At 61.0% G+C, this 18,222-nt stretch overlaps 3 protein-coding genes across 3 annotated transcripts; 2 read left to right on the forward strand and 1 right to left on the reverse strand.

Moving 5' to 3' along the window:
- Positions 1–560: 560 nt before the first annotated feature.
- On the reverse strand, positions 561–3,607 carry LOC309444817 (fibulin-7-like; the record flags this gene model as incomplete). Its single annotated transcript, XM_082062950.1, has 8 exons — positions 561–921; positions 1,586–1,724; positions 1,824–1,961; positions 2,053–2,175; positions 2,332–2,457; positions 2,646–2,816; positions 2,971–3,127; positions 3,539–3,607. The coding sequence occupies 8 exons, from the start codon at positions 3,605–3,607 to the stop codon at positions 561–563; spliced, it is 1,284 nt and encodes a 427-aa protein (XP_081919076.1).
- A 1,613-nt stretch (positions 3,608–5,220) lies between these two features.
- LOC309444485 (C-type lectin domain family 18 member A-like) lies at positions 5,221–9,956 on the forward strand (the record flags this gene model as incomplete). Its single annotated transcript, XM_082062347.1, has 12 exons — positions 5,221–5,320; positions 6,059–6,150; positions 6,878–7,102; positions 7,193–7,284; positions 7,650–7,771; positions 7,860–7,967; positions 8,685–8,777; positions 8,919–9,025; positions 9,166–9,295; positions 9,373–9,469; positions 9,569–9,660; positions 9,817–9,956. 12 exons carry the CDS (start codon positions 5,221–5,223, stop codon positions 9,852–9,854), a joined length of 1,296 nt encoding a protein of 431 aa, XP_081918473.1. The 3' UTR covers positions 9,855–9,956.
- Positions 9,957–13,421: 3,465 nt separating this feature from the next.
- On the forward strand, positions 13,422–17,943 carry LOC309444623 (RNA-binding Raly-like protein). The gene is made up of 6 exons (XM_082062611.1): positions 13,422–13,494; positions 15,444–15,494; positions 15,821–15,969; positions 16,304–16,417; positions 16,506–16,672; positions 17,066–17,943. Exons 1-6 carry the CDS (start codon positions 13,424–13,426, stop codon positions 17,102–17,104), a joined length of 591 nt encoding a protein of 196 aa, XP_081918737.1. The 5' UTR covers positions 13,422–13,423; the 3' UTR covers positions 17,105–17,943.
- Positions 17,944–18,222: the final 279 nt, after the last annotated feature.

An 18,222-nucleotide genomic window follows, 5' to 3' on the forward strand; every position in this document is an offset into this window, starting at 1 on the left:
TCTCCGTCCTACATGGCACAGATGTTCATCGTGTCCCCTGGAACAGTGGTGCTCGGAGGGACATGGACACTGCATGATCCTGAGTGGGCTCAACAGCTTTTCTGGCACCCCAAGCTCTGCAAGGGGACCCTGCCGCGACCACAGTCCCCAGATCGCCCCAGTAGCCTTGCCCAGGGAGCAGGCATAGAGAAGGGAGGACACCCTTCCTACAGTTGCTTTTCTTTTATTAGAGTGTACAAGATACAAGGAGCCAGACCTGGATGCCACATATCATCAGCTCACTCTTCCATGCCCGTCTGTGTGCCATGCAGGCAGAGAGGAGGGGGACTGGCACCCCCAGGATGGTTCCCCTGCTCGCAGAGCAATGCAAGGTGCAGCCACTTGGGCTTTCCTTGCAGCCTCTGTCACAGGCACCCTTTCTGCTGTGGCTTCACCCTACCAGCCATGAGCAAGCATTGCAGGAGAGGGATGTCTCCAATAGGACAAGAACTGGGACCACTGGGTTCTGTCACTCCCCAGGAGAGACCCTGGCTTGGCCACAAACCTGCCTCCAAAGCGGATCAAAACTCATATGGGGACACAAAGGCTGTGACCTTGAAGATATGCTTGCCCAGGAGGACCTTGCGGGAGAACTCGCTCATCTCCAGGTCCACCTCCAGCGTGGCTGGCCCCACCACGGGGCTGGTGAGCACCAGCTCTCCCGTCTGCCGGTCAGAGCGCCGCACGGCGAAGACCCCCTGGCCCCGGCCACCCATGATGGCAAAGCGCAGGCTATCACCCACAAAGCGGGTGGTGGACATCTTGAAGAGAACACGGGGCACCGTGCCGTTGGCCTGGAGTGGCAAGTAGTGGAAGGAGATGGAGGTGGCAGCCAAGCGGCAGGCTCGGCTCTCCATGGGGCAGGGGTTCCTCTCGCACTGGCTGCCAGGAGAGAAGGGGTACCACTGCTCAGTGCCATGGTTGGGCTCTCAGGGAGCTGCCTGCACCCTTGCAAACAAGCCTGGCTAACAGTGCAGGGAGCATCTCCAGCCCCACTGCTTGTCCTGTGGCAGAGCCAAGGCAGCCACATCTGAGTGCACCCAGCTTTTGGTCACTGTCCCATCTCTGCCTCTGCTGGGTGAACACCGTGCCTTGCAGTGACACAGCTCTGGGCCATGCTCTGAGACTGGTACCAGGGGCACCACAGTCCCAGCTGGAGGCCAGGGACAGAGTCAGGCTCAGATGTGCCTCCCGCAGAGGAACATCCCTTATCTGGAGCAGAGATACTCCTCTGCTTGGGGCACTTGGGCTCAGCCACAAAGCAGTTCAGTCTCACAAGCAGGACCAGGGGGGCTTTCCCTGCTGGATGACAGCTGACAGCACTGCCTGGATGTGCAGCAGAGGGGCACTCACACCCCCCACCACCAGCATCCCAATACCTGTGACATGGGACATCAGGGACCATGCAAAGCTCACCCCATATGGCAATTTGGCTGACACTTTCCCTGATGCCCCTGGGTGACACAATATGATCCGTGGGGCACATGTAGAACCCATCACACGGGGGAAAGGGCATGATACAGCCCAAGCCATGTGTGGTACTCACAAGGCGGAGGTCTTGACATAGCTGGTGTTGTGGCGTGGTGGGGGGCACTTGGGGCGAACACAGCGGTGGCCCCCAAAGGTGTTGATGCAGAGGTCACCCTGGGTGCAGTTGTGCTGCTTCCCGGTGCACTCGTCCACATCTGTGACAGTGACATGGGGTGAGTGGGGCTGTCCCCGCTGCTCCCCACCACATGCCTGGTCCCCTGGGATGCTCCCTGCCATGCACTTGCCACTCCTACCCTCACAGGTGTTGTGGTCGACATGGAGCAGGTATCCAGGGGGGCAGAGGCAGCGGTAGGAGCCGGGGAGGTTGAGACAGTCATAGAGGCAAATCCGGGTCTGGGGGTTGGACTGGAAGAGCTGGCACTCATCCACATCTGGGGGGACAAAGTGGGGCACAGCCAGGAGCTCCTGTCACCACCAAGCCTCAATTTCCTCCCTCCTCACCATTTTCACCCCCCTTTTTACCATGGCACATGCCACCAGCTCGCATCTGGAAGCCGGCGTCGCAGCTGCAGCGCCGGGAGCCCGGGCGGCCCTCGGCGCAGCGGGGCTGGCGGCTGAAGGAGGCATTGCTCAATGTCACCCAGTCTGCAGGGGGTAGAGGGTGTCACTGCCAGGGTGGGGGGCACAGGGAGAAGGATGGGGGCTGAAGTGACAGGGAAGCATGGGGAGATGGGTGCAGCATGGCGGGGTGCTGTGCCTGTGAGCGTCCCCATCCTCCATAGCCCAAACCCAAGCACCTACAGGCATAGATGGGGCTCTGGCAGCTGGGGCCTGACCAGCCCGGGGAGCAGAGGCATGTGTAGCTCTGGCTGCCGTCCACACAGGTCCCACCATTGGCACACGGGTTGCTGGAGCAGTCGTCGATACCTGAGGAGAAGTAGCTCGTGAACACCAGCTGGAGAAGCCCATCCTCACCCCATCCTGCTGCCCAGCCTCAGTGCCCATTGCTGCAGCCTCTGGGCTGCTATCCCTGCAGCTGAGGGAGCAGCACAAAGGGACCCTGCAGCTCAGGGTGATGGAGGAGCCCCCAGCAGCCCAACCCTGCTCCACTTCACTTCTGCAAAAGGGCTGGGTGCCACTCCACGTGCGGTTGTGCCGGCAGGTGCGTGTCTCCGAGCCCACCAGCCGGAACCCGGCGTTGCAGACAAAGTGAATGTCATGGCCCACCCGCATGTTCTGGCCCAGCATCCGTCCGTTCAGGGGCACTGCTGGCTGCGGACAGGTCTCTGCAGACAGATAGACATGGGTGAGAATGGACATTTCCAGGCTGGAGCCGATGCCAGCCTGGCAAAGATCTGGGGGTCTCTTGGCCAGGCTGCTCGACAGAGGTCTGAGCTGGCCCCATGGGGATGTCACCCCACGGCGGTGACCCAGTGATACCGTTGCGTTTGGTGGCCTGTCTCTGGAGGTGGCTCTGGAGGACAGAGAGCTGCTGCCGGAGACCCCGTGTGCCTCGCAGGTGGGCAGCCTCCTGCACCACCAGCAGCTTCTGCATCTGCCGCACTGCCCCGAGAGCCTGCTGCTGGCTCAGACACTCCTGCGGGGACACAAGCACAGCCCCGTCACCCAGCAGGCTCCCCCACCACCCTGCTGCAGCCTGGGTGGACCCTCCTGAGTAGGCAGCATATTTGGGCTTGTTTTGGACGCCTTGTCCTGGGCAGAGCCCCTTCCTCCCCATCCCAGTGCGGGGTCTGCTCCCGCCTCTGTACTGGCTCCAGCCTCAGCCCCACCTGGTCCTGCGCCAGCATTTGGATGCTGAGGAGCACTTCGGATACTCCAAGTGGGTTTAGCCTCATGACCATCCCACCTGGCCCTGAGCAGGCCCACAGGCACCACGTCTATGTTGTATCACCCATCCCAGGTGCTGGGGTGTACGAGGTAGGTGCTGAGAAGCCCCCAGTGGGGGTTCTGCAAGGGAGTTGGGGGCAGGGAGCATGAGGGTCCTTACCTGGGTGCTGCCGAGGGGCAACTGCAGGATACCCAGGGCCAGCCAGACTGGCAGCAGGACGAGGAGCATTGCACCAGGGCTGGCTCTGGGCACACAGGCTGCAGGGATGAGACGCCGATGCTCCAGTTCTGCCCTGCTCACTCGCAGCCGCGCTCCTGCACTCCCTGGGATTTATCCGCTGTGTGTGCCCGCATGTTTGTTGTTTTTTCCGCTGGCCGAGGTCGAGCTGTAGGAAAGTTTCCCTTTGGCACTGGCGCCAGCCTCTCCCTTCCCTTCCCTCCCCTCTCTGCACATCAGAGGCTTTGGGGCCTTTCATGTCACAGGGCCAGCAGATGCCGGGGCCAGGCGGTGGCTGTTACAGCACTCACCACAGTACCGGTGGTGCCGGGCTCCCCCACGAGAAGCCGTGGCTCCGGGGCTCCCCGGCACACGGGAGTGCAGGATGCAGTTAATCCCATGCGTTTGCTAAGCGTGGGAAAGTCTCGCAGGAGAACGGATGGATTTGGGGTCAGCACTGGGATCCCGCTCTTCATTGGGGCTGGGGCTGCTGAGGGGGCAGCCCGGCAGCACCGTGGACTCACCAACCTCGGCATGGATTTGCTGGACTAAGCTCAGCCATAGCTGGAACTTAGAGAGGGACCCCAGGGCTCCACTGCAGCCTAGAGCTGGGGGGCAGATTAGCATGAGAGTCAGCATTAACATTAGGGTCAGGATTAATGTTAGGGTCAGCATTAAGGTTAGGGATGAGGTTAGCATTAGGTTCACAGTTAGTGCTAAGATCAGGGTCTGTATTAGGGTTTGGGTTAAGCCCAGCGTTAGGACCATTGCCAAGGGTGCAGGTCAGTGTGAGCAGAAATGTTTGGGGGAGCAGGGAGCTCTGAAGCCCAGACATCTTCCCTGTTCCAGGGGAGCACCCCCAGCCTCCCCTCAGCCGTTGGGAGCCCCACACTTGGGCAGAGCCATCAGGGTTCTACTGAGCCCCCCTGAGCAGCGCTGCCTCCAGGACCCCTGCCCAACCCCAGTCTCCTGCTGAGATGTGACCTCCTGAGCCCAGCATCTCTCCCACTGCTGGCCCCCCGTCCTTCACAGCCCCCCGCCCCGTTACCATGCTGTCCATCTCGCCAGAGCGGGTATTTGGCTTTGTGCCCGTGGTGGTGTGTGTTACCTCCCCGGCATGATTAATTCATGGGGCAGGAAGAAGGCCGGCAGTGGAGGGGGGGCCTTAGCTGCCCCCAGCCCCTTGGCATCCAATCTCCCAGCACGCCAAAGCGGGTGCCACTTGGGACCCTCTGCTCCTGCCTGCCTTTCCATCCCAGCCCCGGCTCTGTGATGGTGCTGGGGCAGAGCACAGGGGGCTGACCCCACTGCGGGGCATCCCGGCAGGGCTGCAGCCCTGGGGCCCCGGGAGATGTCTGCAGAGTTTGCGCCACTGAGCAACTGTTTTGACAGAGCTCTTACTCACCCATCAAGCTTTTGTTCGGGCTGACCAGCGGTGCCTGTCTGGAGTCCTGAATAGGATCAAATCCCGCAACCAGACACACACACACAAGCACACACAAGCACGCAGGAGCATACGGGCAAGCTCGCCCCGCCACCACGGCTGCTGCAGGGCAGCTCGTCTCTCCCAAATCCTCCCTCCAGAGCCGTGGGGGTCTGGTCCCCCCAAAACCTCAGTCACCTGCATGGAGCTCTTGGTGCTGCTGGTTTGCAACCTCCTGGCTTGGAGGATGGGTGAGACAAGGTTGGATGCTCCAGAGAAGTTGTCTGTGCTGGCTCCAGGAGGTACCTGGGAGAGGGGTGGGGGGGGTCTGCTCCGTCAGCAGGGCTGGGGCGGCAGCAGGGTTGGGGGGCTGTGGGTGCACCCTGCGCACCATCCCCTGGGGACTGGATGGGTGATAGGCACCCAGAGATGGTAATGGGGGTCTTGGGTGATTGAGACTGGGGATGGGATGGGATGGGATGGGAGGGGGGACATGGGGCTGGGTATGGAGCTGGTGATGGAATGGGCTTGGGAGGGGTCTGGGGCTGGTGATGGGACAGAGGTGGGGGGAGTTGTAGAGCTGGTAATGGGATAGGGTAGGTAATGGGATGGGGCTGGTGATGGGATGGGGCTGGTGATGGGGGGACCCTGAGGCTGGTGATGGGATGGGCCTGGGGGAGTTGGTCCTGGGGCTGGTGATGGGTCCAGCCCAGTGGGGTCTAGGTCGTGGCAGGACAGAGCCGGGGGGGAGGTGGGTACATTCCTGGCGGTCTCAGCCCACCCGTGCAAGACGGGGGCTCAGCAAGCCAAACCCAGCCCGGCCCCTGTCCCTTTTGTGCTCCCAGCCCAAAAGCGCTTTCTTCTCTCCCCTTGAGTCTCCATGGAGACCCGGGTGCCTTCCCCGTATCCCCGGCTGCAGCCGGACCCTTCCGGGGGCCCACAGCCCTCCGAACGATCCTGCCACAGCTGGGGATACAGGGAAGGCACTCGCATTCTGTGGCCTCCTTGTCGCCATCCCCAGTCCCCACTGTCCCCCCCAGTTCTCAGCAAGAAGGAGACCTTCCTGGTGCTCTCACTGCACAACAAGCTGAGAAGCAAAGTGCAGCCTCCTGCTGCCAACATGCAGAAGCTGGTGAGTCCCCGCTCTGGGTCCCCGCCTTGGATGTGTCATCCACCTCCCACCCCATGCCTAGACAGGGGGACAGCCCATGTGTGTCACACAGTAGTTCGTTAACAAGCTAGCGAAGCAGAAGAGCTAGCCAGTGTGGGGCCCCCAGAGAAGGATGTACCACCTGCACACACCAAGGGCAGGGCTTGTCCCTTGGGAACAGACCTTTGTGGGGATTCCCATGTCCTCTGATGGACCTTGATGTCCACCAATCACCCCACACCTGCACACAACGAGGACGAGGCTAGTCCCTTGGGGTCCCCTATGGGGTTCTGCACATCCCACCTGATGTCTCTCAATCACCCCACACGTGCACGCACCAGGAGCAGGGCTGGTCTTTCGGGGACTCTTGTGGGGTCCCCCATGTCCCATGATGGCCCTTGATGTCCCCTGATCACCACACACCTGCTCACACCAAGGGCAAGGCTGATCCCTTGGTGTCCTCCATGTCCTGTGATGGCCCTCGATGTCCCCTGATCGCCCCACAGATGCACATACCAAACACAGGGCTGGTCCCCTGGGGTCCCTTGCAGCATCCCACATGTCAACCCTCTGATGTCCCTGATCATCCCCCAAATTGACCCCCTTAGCAACCCCCAAATATCTCCTGGGCTGTTCCCCACTGTCCCCCACCATCGCCCATTGGTGCTGTCCCTGGGGACCCCCGGTGGCTCACGGTGCATCCCCGCAGGAGTGGAGCGAGGAGCTGGGGCGGCTGGCGGGGGTGCGGGCAGCCAGCTGCCTGGAGAGCCCCGCTCCGCCGCCAGCCCCACAGCTGGGCTGGAGCGAGGCCCTGCTGCCGGCGGGCACTGGGGGCTTCGGGGCCGTGCTGGAGCGGTGGTTTGCTGAGGGCCAACACTATGACTACAGGACAGGGCGCTGCGCTTGGAATGCCACCTGCCGCCATTACACCCAGGTGAGCAGGGTGGCACGGGGCGACACGGAGGGACATGGGGGCTAGGGGGGGCGTGCAGAGGCCAGGGGGTGGCATGGCCCTCTTTCACAGCTGGTGTGGGCCACAGCGGGACAGCTGGGCTGCGGGAGGCACCTCTGCACCAGCGGCCGCAGTGAAGCCTTCGCCTGCGCCTACTCCCCGGGGTAAGGGTGCCCGGGCGGAGGCGGGGGAGGGGGGGCTGGGAGGTGGGGGGGGCTAGAGAGGTGTGGGTGGCCTGGGATGGGTGGGGCTAGGAAACCCCTCCCTCTGTGTGGGCGGGGTCTCCACAGGGGTGTGTCCAGCTGGGGCGTGGGCTGGCCTATGGGGACCTGTGGTGAGGGGTGGGGCTGGGATTGTGGGCGTGGCCTTCTGCTGGCAGTGGGCGGGGCTGGGAATGTGGGCGGGGTTGTGCCCTGGGAGTGGGTGGGGCCGGGCAGTGTGGGCGGGGTCTTACTCAGGAGGGGGTGTGGCCTGGCTGTGTGGGCGGGGCATGGAGCCGGGCAGCCACCTCCCCTTGCTGGTGACACAGGGGCAACTGGGAGCTGGCGGGGACGCCTGTCCTGCCCTACAAACAGGGACCCTGGTGCTCCCTCTGCACGGCCGGCCTCTCTGGCTGCTTCAAGTCCTGGGACCACAGTGGCGGGCTCTGCGGTGAGTCCCCGCGGTCACCCCGGCTCCCCCATGGCCCCTGGCCATGCCACAGCCCTTGACGCCTGTGCCACCTCTCTGCTGTGCCCAGAGGTGCCCAGGAACCCCTGTCGCATGAGCTGCAGGAACAGTGGACGCCTTGACATGAGCAGCTGCCAGTGCGTCTGTCCGCCTGCTTACACGGGCAGGTACTGCCAAGGTGGGCACCCCTGCCACCTCTGCCTCCCGCACCTCTAGGGGGAGACTCTGGATGAGGATAAGTGATGCTGCTGGCAGAGGGCAGGCATGGACATGGGCAGCATGGCACATACGTGCCTGGTCAGCGCATGCATGCATGGGGGAAGCACACTGCATAGGAGCAAGCAGTGCATGGCCAGTGCAGTGCACGCATGCACAAAGGTCAGTGCAGTGCATGTGTGTGCATGGCTGGTGCAGCACATGCTTGCAAACCGTTGGTGTGGTGCAGGCCTGTGCATGGCCAGTGCAATGCATGCACGTACAGAGTGGGTGCAGTGCATGCATGTGCAATGTCAGTGCAGTACACGTGCGGGCATGGCTGATGCAGTGCATGCATGCACAGGATTTGTGCAGTGCACACACGTGCATGGCTAGTGCAATGTGTGTGTGGCCAGTGCAGTGTATGCTTGTGGAGGATGGGTGCGGTGCATGCGTGTGCATGGCTGGTGCGCTGCGTGTGTGCGCAGTGCTGGTGCAGTTCATGCACAGGCACAAACGGTGCGGTGTTCACAGTCTGCTCAGTGCCTGCGTGCCCACAGTGGTGCAGCACACGCGTGAACCAGGTCAGCTCAGCACACGTGTGTGCACGGCTGGTGCCCCAGTGCACAGCGCAAGGTCGGGGGGGCAGACAGGGGTTGGGAAGCCCCCCTCACCAGCTAACACACCCTCTTGCCTGCAGTGAGGTGCAGCGGGCAGTGCCTCCACGGGAAGTTCAGGAAGGAGGAGTGCTCCTGCCTCTGCGATGTGGGCTACGGCGGCGCCGAGTGCGGCAGTGAGTCTGCACCCGCCTGTGGCTGCTTTGGGGTCCTGGCAGCGATCTACAGGCAGAGACCCCCAGAGCGGGGCTAAGGGTCCTCTGGTGGGCCCAGCTCTGCCAGCACAGGGACCCATCTGCACCCACCTGTGTCCCCAGCAAAGATTCGGTTCCCTTTCCACACCTGCGATGTGCGGATAGACGGTGACTGCTTCATGGTGTCCCCTGAGGCTGACACCTACTATGGGGCCAAAATAAAGTGCCAGGTGAGCCTCTGGATTGCTCTGGGCATCCCTTTGAAGCTGAAAAATGCCACCTGTGCTTGTAGGTCACCCAATACATCTCTCCACTGCCTGGCACGGGTCTGGGCCACGTGTTTGGGACTGACTTGCTCCCTTCCCCACAGGAGAAAGGGGCGATGCTGGCCCAGATCAGAACGCAGAAGGTTCAGGACATCCTGGCTTTCTACCTCAGCCGCTTGGAGACCGGTAACAGGGTGACAGACACTGATTTTGAGACCGGGAACTTCTGGATCGGTGGGTGATGGTGGTGGGCAGGGTTTGGGGTACCTGGGGTACTGGCAGATGTGCCACCCCATCTCCTGCTCCCCCAGGTCTCACCTACAAGACGTCCAAGGCTTCCTTCCGCTGGGATGTGGGTGAGCCGTCCTCCTTCACCAGCTTCGCTTTCGGGCAGCCGGACAACCAGGGGTAAGTACCCACTGGATGCAGAGGCCACCCGAGCTCTGTGTGTTGTCACCGCTATGCCACGACGCTGGCTGGCTTCACCCTCTTCCTGCTGGGGCACAGGTTTGGGAACTGCGTGGAGATGCAAGCATCAACTGCTTTCAACTGGAACGACCAGCGCTGCAAGACCCGAAACCGGTACATCTGCCAGTTTGGTGAGTGCCTGGGAGCCCTCACGCACCTTCCTGGGGTGCCAAACCCCAGGGGTGCTGGTCCCCGGCTCTGCCGGGTCTATCCTCTGCTTCCAGCCCTGCCCAGACCTCTGGGTCCTTCTGGCCTGGGGGACACTGACTCTGCACATCCTGTTGCAGCCCAGGAGCACATCTCCCTGTGGCAACAGGACCCCTGAAGCTGCAGCTCCAGGCACCAGCCAGTGCTGGCTGCTGTGCCAAGCCTGCAGCACAGGATCCCAGTGCCATGCGAAGCCCAAACCACGACTCAGAAAGACCCCTGCAGAGATCCCCTGTGCAGGAGACAGGGGACTGAGGGGACCCATGGGACTGAGACCTGGTGAGAAGGGCATGCGCTCTACATCAGTATCCCCAAAAGAGCGTCTTCTTCTGCCTCACACCTTCCTCTGTCACCATCACACTGCAACAGCCCCCAGGGCTGGGAGATGCCCCTGCAACAGCCAGGTCAAACAGCATCCTCCTCCTACACTGGCAGCTGGACTGTGTCTGGACCGTGGTGCCAATATGACAAGGGACAATGTTGGCTTCTGGGGGAGCACAGACTTTGGCACGGCTCAGGGTGAGGGCTGGGCTTAGCTCTGAGCCGTCACCCTGGCCTGGATCGGAACCCCCAGCCTGGCACTGCGGGTTCCTCACCATCACCTGATCCTTGATCATCACCTGGTTCCTCCTCCTCTGCCAGGTGGTTAATAAAGATCCTCTCTCCCTTAGGAAGAGTCGTTTGTCTCCTTTTCCCTACCAAACCCACTGAATTCTCCCTCCGCCATGTCCTGCCCATACAGGGTGATACCTCCAGCTCCATCCCTGGAGTGGGTACTGGGTCAGAAGAGTGGGCAGCAGCCTGGCTCCTGCCCAGGCTCATGTCTCCATCACTCTGGGGATGTTTGGAGGGGTGGTGTTAGCAAAGAGCTGCTGCTTGCAGCCCTAGGACAGCCCCAAGCAACAGCAGCCCACATGCTGGGTCAAACCTGTGCCCCACTGCTGGTCGTTGTCAGGTGCCTCTGGAGGGGACATGCTACCACTGTCCCCATGCTGGCATCCTGCAGGGACCCACCCACCGCAGAGCTGGGGAGCCACCTCCTTCACCTGCCCTCCTCCCTTCCAAACAGCACGCTCCATTGCAGGACTGGGGGAGAAATTAAACCCTCACCATTCAGGGCATCATGTGCTGGCTGTTTGCGCTGTGGCCTCGGCTCTGTGGAGGGATGGCAGAAGCTGCACTGCCACCGGCAAGGCTGGGCTCAGGGCTTTGGGGTGAACTGGGCAAACTGGAGCGCAACTGAGCTGTCGGCTGAGGGAAGCAGAGTCCAATGGGTCAAGGGGGGCTGGAGGCAGGAGATGGGGAAGGAGCCTGGGGAGGATGAGAATGGTCCAGCACAGCCACCACATCTGTCCAGCTGCAGCGGGGTGCGGAAGGCAGAGCCCCCAGCCCAGCGCTGCCGTCAGGTACCTGCGGGCAGGGACAGGCAGCAACGCTGCAATAAAGCATCGCTGCGCCTGGGGAGGGGCGCGGGCGTGGCGGGGCGTGGTCGCCTTCCCCCATCGCCGTGCAGCGGTGGTACGGCCCGCGGTCCCCCCTCTCCGCCCGCCTCTGGTAGGGCCCGGTGGCGGCGCGCTCGGGCCGGAGCGGCGGGGCTGCGGGGGCTGCGGGGCCGGGGCTGCCGGGGCTGCGAGGGGATGACGCTCTTCGGCGGCGGGGACGCGGGCTGGAGATGTGAGTAGCGACCCGGCTCGGGCCCCCATCCCTCCCGGGTGCCCCCTCCGTGATCGGCCTTCTTTCACACACCGCGCCCCCCAGTAAATGCTCCGGCACTGGGGTGCTTGCCCGGCACTGGCTGCCCTGCCTGAGAGAGGGGTGTCCCCTTGCAGCTGGCCTTCAGGTGCACGTAGGTGTCCCCCATACGTAGCATCCCACCTCGGGCAGGGCCCCCTCCCGGTACCGAGCTGCCTCCTGCCCCCCACCACGGTACCAGTCCATGCCCACGGCTGGGATGTCCTCCCAGTGCCGGGATGCCTGTTTGTCTCCATACCACTAACCCCCCGCCAAGGGCAGGGGTGTCCTTCCAGCATCAGGATGATTCCCATAACATTACCTCCAGGACAGAGATGTCCTCCTGCTACTGGGATGTCCCCCACACTATTACCTACCCAGGACAGGGATGTTCATCCAATACTGGGAAGTCCCCCATACCATTACCCCCCAGGACAGGGATGTTCTCCCAGTACTGCAATGTCCCACCTGCCATTACAGGGAAGGAAGCCCAGAAGCAGGGTCGATGGCCCCAGGGTGCTGGAGCCCTGCTGGCCTGGGTCCCCTGACCCAACAGGACAGCCCTTTTGGTTGCAGGTGGCTTGTGGTGGGGTGCCTGGTCATGGCTGAGGTCCCTGGCTGGGGTGCTGGGGTCTCCATCCCACTGGCAGTGAGGGGAGTGGGTGGCTCTGCCAGGCAGGTGTGATGGGTTGGAGAGAGGGATGTCAACGGTGGGTTCTGGTCCTAAACGGTGAGCTTGCCTGTCCTTGAGGATGCTGGCTGTACCCACAGAAAATGGGTGACAGCGTTAACCAGCACACATAGCGCAAGTGGAGCACCTTCCCCAGCTCACCCAGAGATCAGAGCCAGCCCGCAGACTTTGTCACACAAGGTGACAGACTGGAAAGCAAAGTGCTGGTTTCTTTCTGCTCAGATCTTCCCCAGAAGCCCTTTCCTCCACAGGGATGGAGAGACCTTGCTGCGGTAGATATGGGGCTGGAGGGGACTCATGGCCAGTATCCATACTTCTGGGGAGGTCTAGACCCCTTTGATGAGCTGGTGTGTTCCCAGAGGACTCAGGAAGCTTAAGCTTGGGGTTCTCTGGTGCATCTACAATTTTACCTGTGGGACAGCTGGTCACACTTACCATGGCCAAGGGGGAGCATGCAAGAGGGATACCTCAACATCTCACCCACCAGCTCCTGCCCGAGGGGCCAGAGAGGTTTTGGAGCCCCGCAGATTCACAAAATTAAATATATGGAGATGTCAGTAAAGCTTTGCATCAGTGGCACTCAAATGTATACTGAGAAAACAGATTCAAGGCACCTTTTAAATGGACATTGGCTGTGAAGTCCTAAAGAAGAGTTGAAGAGCATCACCGGGAGATGTGATGTGGCATCACCGAGCCGCATGTCTGGGGGCATTTCTATCCCGCCTCCGAGCATCGCACACATCTCAGCAGCCTTTGAGAGTGCGAAGCAGCTGGGTGTGGAGCTTCCCCCGTCCCTGGCACCTATCTGTGGTGGGCAGCACTCACTGCCATTCTGCTGGCCTGGGGGTCTCTGAAAAATGGCCCAACCACCCAGCAGGGGTGACAGCAAAGAGAGATTCACCACAGTGGGGGAAATGTTTCTGGGGGTTAATTACCATCATAATAAGAGGTGCTTTCTGCCACCCTAATTGGGGCCTGCCTGGCCTCAGCTGGGCTCCTGGGGATGGGGCAATTGTGGGAAGGGCCTGCCGGAGCCGCTCTATGTCCTGGCACAACCCTGGGCTGCTCCTGTCCTTCCCCAAAAACTTAAAGAGATGTGCCAGTCTTGGACTTGTCCTGCAGATGCTCTGGAGTGGGACATCTCCAGTGGGGAGAGGAGCATGGCTGGGAGCCTCAGGGAAGCCGATGCCAGAGACATAGGGTGTTGGCATCTCCTTTTCTTCCCAGCACTCATTTCCTTCCTTTCTTTCCCCTCAGATTTGGACATGGCCAGGGAACCCACACCGAGCCGGGCCAGGCTGGGCCAGAAGCGGCAGCACAGCAGCAGCCTGTACCAGTGAGTGCTGGCGCCTGGGGCGGGGGCTGGACCGGGGGGCACCTGGCTTGGGCTGGGGACTGTCCCACGTTTGGTTCCTCTTCCTCCCTCTGCTCTCCATCACTTGCCCATCTGACTGTGCTGGCTGCCCGTAGTGGTGGGTGTGGGTTCATGGGCTGTCCCTGCCCCATCCCAACGGTGCGACTGGAGCACTGCCTGGCTGCACCGATGGCAACTGCAGTCTTCGCTGGGTCCTGTCCATTGTGTGTTGCTGGTGGGGTGTGGAGATTCCCCCTTCCTCATCCGAAGGCACCCAGGAGAAGAGCAGAGCCTGGTGGTCTCCATGCCTGTCGATGCTGGTTGCAGTTCTGGCCTTTAAATGCTGTTCTGCAGGAGACAGACAGAGGCACAGAGGGGTTGCGTTGGCCCTGGTGATGGCAATAGATGATGGTGATGGTAGCAGAAGAGCAGTTCCTCATTCCTGGGAGGTTTTGGCTCCCTGGCTCGGCAGGCATGTGATGAGGAGGGGACCGGAGCAGGGCTCCGTCTGTCTCATTAGAGAGCTTTTTGCAGACACCCTGATTGAACTAATTGCTCTGCCCGTTGCCATGGTGCTGGAGGGATGCAGCGCTGGCAGGGCAGGGACCGCGGGCCCTCCTGGGCCACTGGAGCGTGGCAGCTGCTGCATTCCCAGGGGATGCTCTGAGCAAAGAGCTGAGCTGGGAAAACCCTTGCTGTGTCCCTGGCTGAGCGCTGCACCCCAAGACTGGGTGTGTCATGGAGCCACTGGTGTTCCCATGGCAGGGGTGGGCTGTGGCATCCCCATCTCTTTCGGCATGGGCTCTGGGCAACAGCAGCCACCAGAGCTGGTGCCTTCCCTGTGCCCTGTGTGTGCATCAGGACTCCTCTCCAGCTGCCCATTCCCCTTGTCCCCAAGGCAGGTTGTGACCTTCCTCCATCCCTGTCACAGTGATGGAACCTTGCAAGGCAGAAAGGCTGGACCAAAAGCTCCCAAAATAATCCCAAATGCAAAGAACTGGAACAGGTGGGTCCTGGCACCCTGGGGGTTGCAAACTCACCCTTACCAGGAGGGCTGACACTTGCCAGCTGTGCCCCATGTGGATTATCCTTGAATAAGGCAGGGTGGCAGTAGTGCTGGGGATGCCTTTGCCACAGGCTCCAACCTGCCTTCTGGGCTGGGCAAACCTGACTCAGGCTTGGTAGCCACAGGCAGGGCAGCCCAGGTTGCCTGTTAGCCCCACCTCCCACAAACCTTCAGCTCTCCCTCAGCTTCACCATCAGTCCCACAGCAACAGGCTCATCTGCAGAAAAATCTGAAGCCCTGGGGGACCTTGTCCTGGTCCCCCCCAGTCCCGGCAGCATGTCTGGGGAAGGCTCCTTGCTCCCAGCGATGCTCTGAGCATGGCTTTGTGTCCCTAGGGTTAGGCTTAATCATACGCTCCCTGACTCCACAAGAGCTGAAGCAGCGAAATGGGCTTCAGCATCTTTACCCTTCCTGCTCCTCCTCCTCCCCACTCATTCCTGGTCTACAGTGCATGATTTATTACCGGCATGTCGCCTGCCCGCATTGGAGGCAATCCTTTGACAGATCGCTTCTTAATTTGGAGCCGAGTGAGCTGGCAGCGTGCACACAGAGCCAGGGACCATGAAATTTAACATCAGGGTGCTCTAAATGCAGCTTCCTGAGAGCAGAGCCTGCTGATGCTGTCCCGGGGGCTCTCTCTCCATCCTCCTCAACACCCTTCCTTGGTGGCAGGGGCACACCCCTGCCAGGGCACAGCCACCTCCCTGGACCATGCTGCAGCTCAGGCAGCTCCCGTGGTACCTTCTGGCATGTCCCCAGGGATGGCAATGCGGGTCCCTGCCCTGCTGTGCCCAGCTGCTGCCACTCCAAGGTGTTCATGGTCCCGCAGTGTACATGACTTTTCTCCTCTCTCCCCCTCTTGCAGCAGTAACTGTGACCTGGACTACGATCTCTACAGGGACGACTTCCCATACCGGTGAGCACAGCATGCCAGGAGCAGGGGGGACTGAGCATGCTTCTGCAAAGGCAGAAAGCAGGGTGTCCCTGGGCATCTGTCCCCCCATGTCCAGAAGAAACCTGATGGCATTGCCCCCTTCGAGGAGCATGAGCGCCACAGCTTCCCTGGGCTGGGAGCCTCAGGGATGGGGTACATGGGCCATTGGCAGTGTGTGGGCTGGGCAATGCCCAGGTTGGGGGTCCTTCACCACAGAGGGACCTCAAGAGATGCTATCTTGGCTGGCAGGGGCTGCTGCTGCACCTCCGAGCTTGCACTCGCACCACTGTCCTCTTGTGCCTTTGCAGGCTGTACGAGTACCAGAAGATCCCCCCACTCATTAACCGCACCCCAGTCAAGGCCAGACGAACTCATGTGGAAGGAGGAAGAAAAAGCAGCCTGAGCCCACAGCCTGGGGCGAGGAGCAGCACCAGCTCCACGGCCGGACGGACAAAGTGTAAGTGCGATACAGCTGCGAGGAAGAGGAGACTTGGCCCTTGCGTCTTGGTGCATTAGAGCAGTGATGGTGCCCAAAGGTCGCACTCAGTGCTGACCCTGTTGCTCCAGCAGACATGGCCTAGACTGTGCTGGGTCGGTGGGTGTCCCCTGGACTTGTCCCTGTTCCCCAGAGATGCTCTGATGGGGAGGATCCTCTGGAGAGAAGGATGCTCTGGCAAGGAGGATTCTCTGGAGGAGAGGACGCTCCAGAGGTCACCCAGCCGCCCAGGACGGCGTGTCTCCCCAGCTCTGGGCAGAGCCAGGTGGGATCCTAATGGTTCCTCTCTCTGCAGTGCGGGCTGAAGAGCTGCACTCCATCAAGGGGGAGCTGAGCCAGATCAAGGCGCAGGTGGACAGTCTGCTGGAGAGCCTGGACCGCATGGACCAGCGGAGAGAGCGTCTCGCAGGTGAGGGGATGGGCACAAAGGGACCCTGCGAGGACAGGGCCGATGTTTGCACAGATACCCCACATTTCTGCTGTCTCTGTCCTTGCAGGGTCCAAGGAGAGTGAGAAGAAAAGGGCAGAGACAGGGGCAGAGTCCCCATCCTCAGCAGGAGAGGGGTCACGGGAGCCCCGGGGGAACGAGGAGACAGGAGCTGATGGGCACAGTGACCTGCGCAACATCGACAGTGCTGAGGAGAGCACAGACACAGAAGAAACGGTAAGAGAAGGGTCAGATCCTGTGCCAGGCTCTGTGCTTTCCTAAAATACGTCCTCACTGCCCACATGGGTCCTGGTGGAGGATGCCCAGAGAAGAGGAGATGCTCTATCAGGGTCCCCCAATGCTGTCCTGCCTGTGTGCCAGGGATACAACCACTGGTGCCTCTGGGACAGCCCCCAACACCAAATCCCCACGCGTGCCTTACTCGAGCAGCACAACCTGCAAAACCCCCCTTGAAGTAAAAATATCCTTTATCAAAGCTGCTGCTCCCACACCTACATCCCCCAGCTGGGTGCAGGACCCCAGGTGTCCCTGTGCTGGGCAGGGTGGCAGGTTTGACCTTGCTGCCTGGGCACATCAGAGGACGGCCACGCTGTGTGTTTCTCCCTGCAGGTGAAAAACCACATGTCAGACCCCGAGGGGAGCCAGTAGATGGACTGGGATGCCGTGGCCTCCCCCCCGGCCAGCCCTTCCCTCGTGTTCATATTTCTTTTTGAGGCTTCCAGCTAGTGCCACACATGCCGCGAGATGCCCGCTCTTGGCACGGCCATCCCTGCCGCCGGCAGCCCCGCGTCCCACCCCTGCGAGACGCCAGCCAGCCGTGGCGAGAGAAGCCTTTGTGTTTGAGTGCGCTTGTTTTCTTTTTCCTCCTGTTTTCAGAGCTAGGGATAAGCAGATGTGGCTGGGGGAGGGAGGGGAGGAGCAAAGATAAAAAGAACTGTAACCCAGAGGAGCATCCCAAATCCTGGTTGCCTTGTGTGCAAGCAGTCCCCCACCCGAAGGGTGCTGTGGGGTGCAGAGAAAGCACCCCAGGGTTCCCAGCCCCTACGCACAGGTTGCATCCCAGCCTCCCTTGCCCTGCAAGCCCACCGCTGTCTCCACGCTCCAGGAACTGGCTCAGCAAAGTTCAGCAGGTGTGGGTACAGCCTGATGAGGCTTTTGGAGCCGCTAAGCATCCCATCATGATGCCATGGGGAGGGACCACCTTGAGACAGGTTGGCGGGGCTTTTGTAGGATTTTGGGATGGAGGGGTGGAACTGAGCCCAGCTCCAACACCAGCTGCAGGGCCAAGAGTGGGGCAGTGCAAACCCAAGTGCTCCCAGTCACCAGTGCTCCCAAATAAATGGGTTTTCCTTAGTGGCTTACCTCAGGCTGTTCTTGGCCATGGATCACGTTCGCAGTCAGGACTCCCATGAGCAACTCTGCCAGGGCTCCTGCGCCCAAGGAAATCGCTGTCCCCCCTGTGCTCCCCAGCACTGCGTCTCGGTTTGGTGTCCCTCATTTCTAGGTCATCCTTCTCTCGCTGGTAGGAAATTGTTCTGTATTTCTAATTTTCTCTGGTAAAAGAGTGTATTGTGTTGGAAAGAAAAATTATTTGTATTTCTTTTCTCTGGTTATTCCACTCTGACGCAGTTTTTAACCATCTTAAGTGTATGTGTAATTTTTATACCTATTTTTATGCTGCCTGACACAGCCTGATGCCCTGGGCGCCTTCTGGGCTGTTGCCTCAGAGGCTGCTTTCCCTGCAACTCAACCCAAAGGCAGGAGGA

The sequence above is a fragment of the Streptopelia decaocto genome (assembly GCF_964273445.1).
Source record: "Streptopelia decaocto genome assembly, chromosome: 11".
Classification (NCBI taxonomy): Eukaryota; Metazoa; Chordata; class Aves; order Columbiformes; family Columbidae; genus Streptopelia; species Streptopelia decaocto.

What these genes read in the sequence shown, in the direction of transcription:
- LOC309444623 (XM_082062611.1), top strand. Translation starts at nt 13,424, where the DNA reads ATGGCCAGGGAACCCACACCGAGCCGGGCCAGGCTGGGCCAGAAGCGG. An exon ending in CACGGCCGGACGGACAAAGT is followed by an intron (nt 15,970 to 16,303) that starts GTAAGTGCGATA and finishes CTCTCTCTGCAG; the next exon opens with TGCGGGCTGAAGAGCTGCAC. An exon ending in GCACAGACACAGAAGAAACG is followed by an intron (nt 16,673 to 17,065) that starts GTAAGAGAAGGG and finishes TTCTCCCTGCAG; the next exon opens with GTGAAAAACCACATGTCAGA.